Source organism: Thunnus albacares, chromosome 1 (assembly GCF_914725855.1).
Source record: "Thunnus albacares chromosome 1, fThuAlb1.1, whole genome shotgun sequence".
NCBI lineage: Eukaryota > Metazoa > Chordata > Actinopteri > Scombriformes > Scombridae > Thunnus > Thunnus albacares.
The window spans coordinates 40,084,350-40,090,349 of record NC_058106.1 but is presented as its reverse complement, the minus strand read 5'-3'; the positions used below and the strand labels follow the sequence as shown (position 1 = coordinate 40,090,349).

The 6,000-nt window shown below is 44.2% G+C and overlaps 3 protein-coding genes across 4 annotated transcripts in view; 1 reads left to right on the top strand and 2 right to left on the bottom strand.

Moving 5' to 3' along the window:
- Positions 1–6,000, top strand: part of LOC122986896 (NLR family CARD domain-containing protein 3-like) — a 1,497,050-nt gene that overhangs the window by 77,105 nt on the left and 1,413,945 nt on the right. The gene's annotated exons all lie outside the window — the stretch shown is intronic.
- Positions 1–6,000, bottom strand: part of LOC122986857 (NLR family CARD domain-containing protein 3-like) — a 934,102-nt gene that overhangs the window by 445,192 nt on the left and 482,910 nt on the right. The window lies entirely within an intron of this gene.
- The window catches only part of plekhg4 (pleckstrin homology domain containing, family G (with RhoGef domain) member 4), a 32,161-nt gene that overhangs the window by 13,001 nt on the left and 13,160 nt on the right, over positions 1–6,000 (bottom strand). For both annotated transcript variants that reach the window (XM_044358274.1, XM_044358283.1), the window contains exon 10: positions 5,796–5,987. In XM_044358274.1, coding sequence (XP_044214209.1) covers positions 5,796–5,987 — 192 coding nt within the window. The remainder of the gene's footprint in view (positions 1–5,795; positions 5,988–6,000) is intronic.

Here is a 6,000-nt window from a genome sequence, read left to right as displayed (position 1 = left end):
GATCCCGACCGACGCTGTGACATCATCAGTGACATCATCAGCTCCTTCTTTACTAACACCTGAGAAACACGGTGAGGTGTAAAATCACTGCGGTTCATCTTTAACATGAAGGCAGCTGAAGTTTCAGGTTTTGTAAGAAGGTCGAGATGTTCTGGAGATGTTCAGTGTTTTAATGTCTCAGGACTCGTCGACTAACCGCCGCGTCATTCACGTTAATGTTTCCTGTAATACAAGCAGACACTGAACGCATCATACAGGCAGGAAGTGATGAAGGAACAAAAGAGACTGAAAGCAGCTCAGAGCGTCAACATGATGTCAACCAACTACAGATCAACACTACATTACCCAGAATCCACCTCTATCCATCTAATCCATGTTCAATCCATCACTGATTCTTGATGTTTTGGAAATATTGTTGTTGTTGATGTTTATACCAATAAAGCAAAATATGAATTTAAAAAGTTTGAGAGAGAGAGAGAGAGAGAGAGAGAGAGAGAGAGAGAGAGAGAGAGAGAGAGAGAGAGAGAGAGAGACAGAGAGAGAGAGAGAGAGAGAGAGACAGAGAGAGAGAGAGAGAGAGAGAGAGAGAGACAGAGAGAGAGACAGAGAGAGAGAGAGAGAGAGAGAGAGAGAGAGAGAGAGAGAGACAGAGAGAGAGAGAGACAGAGAGAGAGAGGAAAATAAAAGGAGAGAAGAGGAAGAGGAAGAGGAGAAATACCAAGAAAACAAAAGGAGAGAAGAGAAGAGTCTTGATGGCACTAATCAAAATAACATGTGGTTGTTATTGTGCTGCAGAGACAGAAGAGGATGAGGAGATAAAAAGAGGAAGGAGGAGGAGGAGGAAGAGGAGGACAAGGAGCAGACAGGCTCTGGTTGGGGACAGCAGCTCTGCAGGACTCCTGGAGCCAGTCAGCCGAGGAGGAGGAGGAGGAGGAGGAGGAGGAGGAGGAGGAGGAGGAGGAGGGGAGGAGGGGGAACCATCCAAAACACATGAAAGGAAGATGGGGGAGGTGGGGCTGATTCTGAGGAGGAGGAGGAGGAGGAGGAGGAGTGTTTTCTACTTCAAACAGCAGCAGCATGTTTTCTGACTCCATCAGTGGGTCTTTATGGTTTCTGGGAATCTTCCAGTTTGTGTCTAAATGAAATTCTAGCAGGTAAAGTTGTTGACAGCAGAGAATCAGCAGCTCTGATCAGACATATAGATATATATATATAGATATATTAGATATATTAGATATATTAGATATAGATCATCTGTTTCTACACAAACACTCTGATCTACTGTCACTCTGGTGAAGATCAGCTGTTTGCAGACTGTTTTTATCATCACAACCAGTTTTATTGATCACGTCTGTTCACACTTACAGGACAAAGTTTCTCAGCTGCTCTCAACACACTAACACACGTTTACATAAAACACTTCTATTCATGTTGTGTTTTCTCTCATAGAGTCTGACAGACTAATATTCATAAAGATATCTGATCAACTCTCTTATATCAACAGTTTATTTTATTACATAAACACGGAACATTATTGATCCTTCAAGCAGGATGAGCAGTTCCTGTGTTACTGTGACTGTATAAAGAGATCAGAGTGAGTTACCGCGGTAACAAGCGTTTGTTTCTCTGACAAACTGTTTGTTCTGTTTCATTTGTTTTCCTCCAAAACATCTGATGTTCCAACATCAGCTGGTAGAAACTGTTTCTACTGCAGCAGCTGTCAGACAGACCTGATCCAGAAGGAAACATTGATCCTCATCTGATCAAATCTATTGATCAGAGATGTGAGAGAGCAGCAGGTCTGTTTAATGAAGGAAAGTCTGCAGTGACTCAACAAACTCATTAACATCATCTTTCACTAACCTGAACACACTCCCTGACCTCTGACCTCTGACCTCTGACAGAGCGATATGTAAATGTAGTTTCACCAAACCTGCGAACATGATTCAGGCTGAGAAAACGTTGACATCAGTGAACTGTGATCTGCTCACCAGCAGGAGGCGCTGAGACGAACTAACAGTCCTCACAAACACGGTGCTGGTGAAGCTTTGCATCACATGACTCCTCTCGCACTGATCAGGACGTGAACTCAACATCTGAGAAACTGTTCTCCACTATCAGAGCTGACAGAAAACACAGGAAACGTCTGAAAACAGCATAAAATACAGCAGAACCATGTTACTGTCGGTCCTGAGAGTCCAAACCAGCCGCAGCACGAAGGAACGATGAACTCACTGATAACGACCACAGAGACGCTTCATCAAACTCACCACTCACCACCAAACCGTCCGACTGACTGCTGCTGATTTACAGCCATAAAAAACACGACAAAGACAAACATGAAGAACAAAGACGGAGTCTGTGGTTCATCATCAGAGATCTGCAGAGATGGAACCACCTGAACATAGAAGACCCACTGGAACTTTAGAGAGAGGAAATCAAGAGTTCAACAACTTTATTAGAGCTGCAACCTTCAGTCGATTCATTCATTAGTTGCCAACTATTGAATTAATCTGCAACACTTCAGATAATCAATTAGTTATGATTGCAGTTTGTTAACTGTGAATGTTTCCTGGTGTCTTTAGTCTCTGACGGTAAACTGAAGATCAAAACAAGACATTTGATGACGTCACTGATCGATTAATAGAGAAAATACTCGACAGATTAGTCGATCGTGAAAATAATCATTAACTTTCTACATTAGTGTGGAGTTTATGATCTTTCTGTTTAAATAACACAATATACACACAGCCTGTTAGTGACGTACGGAGAGACTTTAACTCCACTTCAAGAGATTCAACAGGAAAAATAAAAACACACACACACACACACACACACACACACACACAATTTACTGGATACTTTTACTTCATTTATTTAAATAAAACAGGATGAAGTTGGTTTGTAGTAAACTTCAGTCTGATTCTAACTGTCGAACAAGAAGGTCTGAACCAACGTGAGGACAGAGAAACATCTCCTCACTACCACGGCTCAAACACACACACACTGGTCCTCATAAAGATACACAACACACACACACACACACACACACACACACACACACACACACACACACACACACACACACACACACACATCCAGCTAGCACCAGATGAACAGAAGCTAATGTCCGTTAGCTCGCTGAGATCAGAACTTTCTGCTGCAAAACACAGCAAGACAAGACAGAGCGAAGAGAACGACTGGAGTCAAACTGACACCAAGTTAACATCGAACAACTGAATCACTGCAACACACACACACACACACACACACACACACACACACACACACACACACACACACACACACACCTGACCTCTGCGTTTGTGTAAATGTGTGTATAAAGAGTAAAAACGTGTCGTACCTCGCTGTGTTCTGATGCAGCGCTGCAGCCTGACTGAGCCGAGCAGAGAGCGGCATCCTGACCACACACACACACACACACACACACACACACACACACACACACACACCCCCACCTCATTCACAGACTGAATGGCAGATGGGCGGTCCCAGGAGGAGGGGAGGGAGGGTCACCACGGCAACAAAGACTTTGTGAAAGGAGTGAAAGGAGAAAGGAGGGAAAACTTGGCACTGGAGTGATACCTGGACTACACACACACACACACACACACACACACACACACACACACACACACACACACACACACACACACTAAAGTTGTCACACGTATGTTTCATGTTTGAACAGACGTCGTTTTTCTCTTCTGGACTCTTTCTGTCCTGACAAATCCACCATGTTGAGATACGAGCTTTCCAGCCGACAGCAGCAGTTTCATGCTGTGTGTGTGTGTGTGTGTGTGTGTGTGTGTGTGTGTGGTCTGTCATAGGCTACTTTTGGGGACAAATTTCAGCTTTAGGACTAGTTAACTCGGGACAAAAGTTGTGTCTCTAATTGGAAAAAGATGATTTTTGGGTCAGTGGTTAAAGTTAGATTAAGGTTAGATTAAGGTTAGATTAAGGTTAGATTAAGGTTAGGGTTAGGTTAAACTAGGGTACGTCTTCAGGAAATTAACACAAGTCTATGTAATGTCCCCGAAAGTGACAACCGTCTGATACGTGTATGTGTGTGTGTGTGTGTGTGTGTGCGTGTGTGTGTGTGTGTCAGGTCAATCTGTATCAGAGTGGAAACAGCACACACACACACACACACACACACACACACACACACACACACACACACACACACACATATAGTAGTTCAGTGGGAGAGTTAAACATTGAGCAGAGAGAAGCTGCTGCTGCAGGAAACATCAACAGTCATTGTAACACTGTAACAACCAACAGGAGGATGTTTGAACTGAATGCTGTCAGATTTATCCAGAAACTATTAAAAACACGACTTTATGTTTGGTTCTTTAATATAAAGGCTGCAGCAGCAGAGAGATGCACGTCTGGTTTCACCTTCTAACATCACTGATCGATTAATATACCCATCATCATCATCATCATCTCTTATGCAAAGTGTTGAGATTCTTTTCACATCAGTCTATAAAAACAAGTTTCTCTTCATGATGGGAACGAAGCAAAAAACAGTTAAAACCTCTCGAACAACCACAGCAGGCTCACTATGTTTACACATGTCATTTTCACAAACAGAGCACACGTGAGACTGAGGCAGCAGAACAACAGACAGACGTCTTCCTCCTGATCACCGCTGCTCTCTAACGTCTGTTCATGAAGACGCCGATGTTACACATCCCATGTCTGAAAAACACTTCAAACTCTCAGAAAGCTCGAAAAGAACCAGTTTATACGAAGAGTCGCCTGAAAATGTATCAAATCAGGACAAAATCACCATCAACACGTTTACACACACAGTCCAGGGTCATGTGGACAAAGAGCAGCACCCCCTTTACATTAGACACAGTCCAGTATACAAAACAATATTGACACTCTCCCATCTCCTCCCCCTCCTCCCCCTCCTCCCCCCCCCCTGGCCTCAATGCAAGCTGTCAGTTTCACTCCAGGAGGATGATATGAGGAGGAGGAGGAGGAGGAGGAGGAGGAGGAGGTGATGTGTCAAAGCTCCATCAGCTGCTCTTTACACACAAAACAATATTATATGAAACTAAAACACAGATTAAAAGTAGAGACGGATTTAAAGTGATCTGATGTTTCCTGTAAACAGACTGGAGATGAAGATGAAGATGATGATGCATCAGAATGATTCTACTGTGAAGTGAAGAGAAAGTAGAAACAAAGACAGTAAAGCTGCTGATTCTGCTGCAGACACGACTCTTAATAACCAACATTCAAACCTGGAAGATGAAGATGAAACTAGATTCATGTTTCCTTCTCATCCTTCATCCTCTCAGATGATTTAATGCGTCTCTTTATAATATCTGATAATAAACTGAGTCACCGCTGACTCTTCTTCACGTCACTTTTCATCATTTGATACATTTTATAGAAAAAACGATTAATTGAATAAATTGATGAAAACAGCAGTTAGTTGCAGCTTTAAACAGGTGAACTGAAACGGACGGACGTGCGACGGATTCTTTGTCTCCTTTCAAAACCCATTAAGACCTTTAACGAGATGTGGTGACAGTCGGACTGCAGCTACAACCACAAACATCACACATTCAGCAGCAGCACTTTCAGGTTCAGGGTGTTGGACAGGAGGAGGCGGGGATCGAACCCGCGTCCTGGAGGAGGCGGGGATCGAACCCGCGTCCTGGAGGAGGCGGGGATCGAACCCGCGACCTGGAGGAGGCGGGGATTGAACCCGCGACCTGAAACATCAGCAGCAGGTGGAGACAGGAACCTACCTGGTCCAGGAAGCTGTAGAGGCGGACGGCGCGGTCGATATTGTGTCCGGTGGTTTTGACCCGCTGGGAGAAATCCTGCAGCTGAGCCCAGAAAGAATGAACTTTGACCTCGTAGTGGTGGAGGTCAGCTGACGTCACGTCCTCCCAGCGCTCCAGACGACTCAGCAACGCCTCGCCATGTTTACAGCGATCCTGCGGAGACACG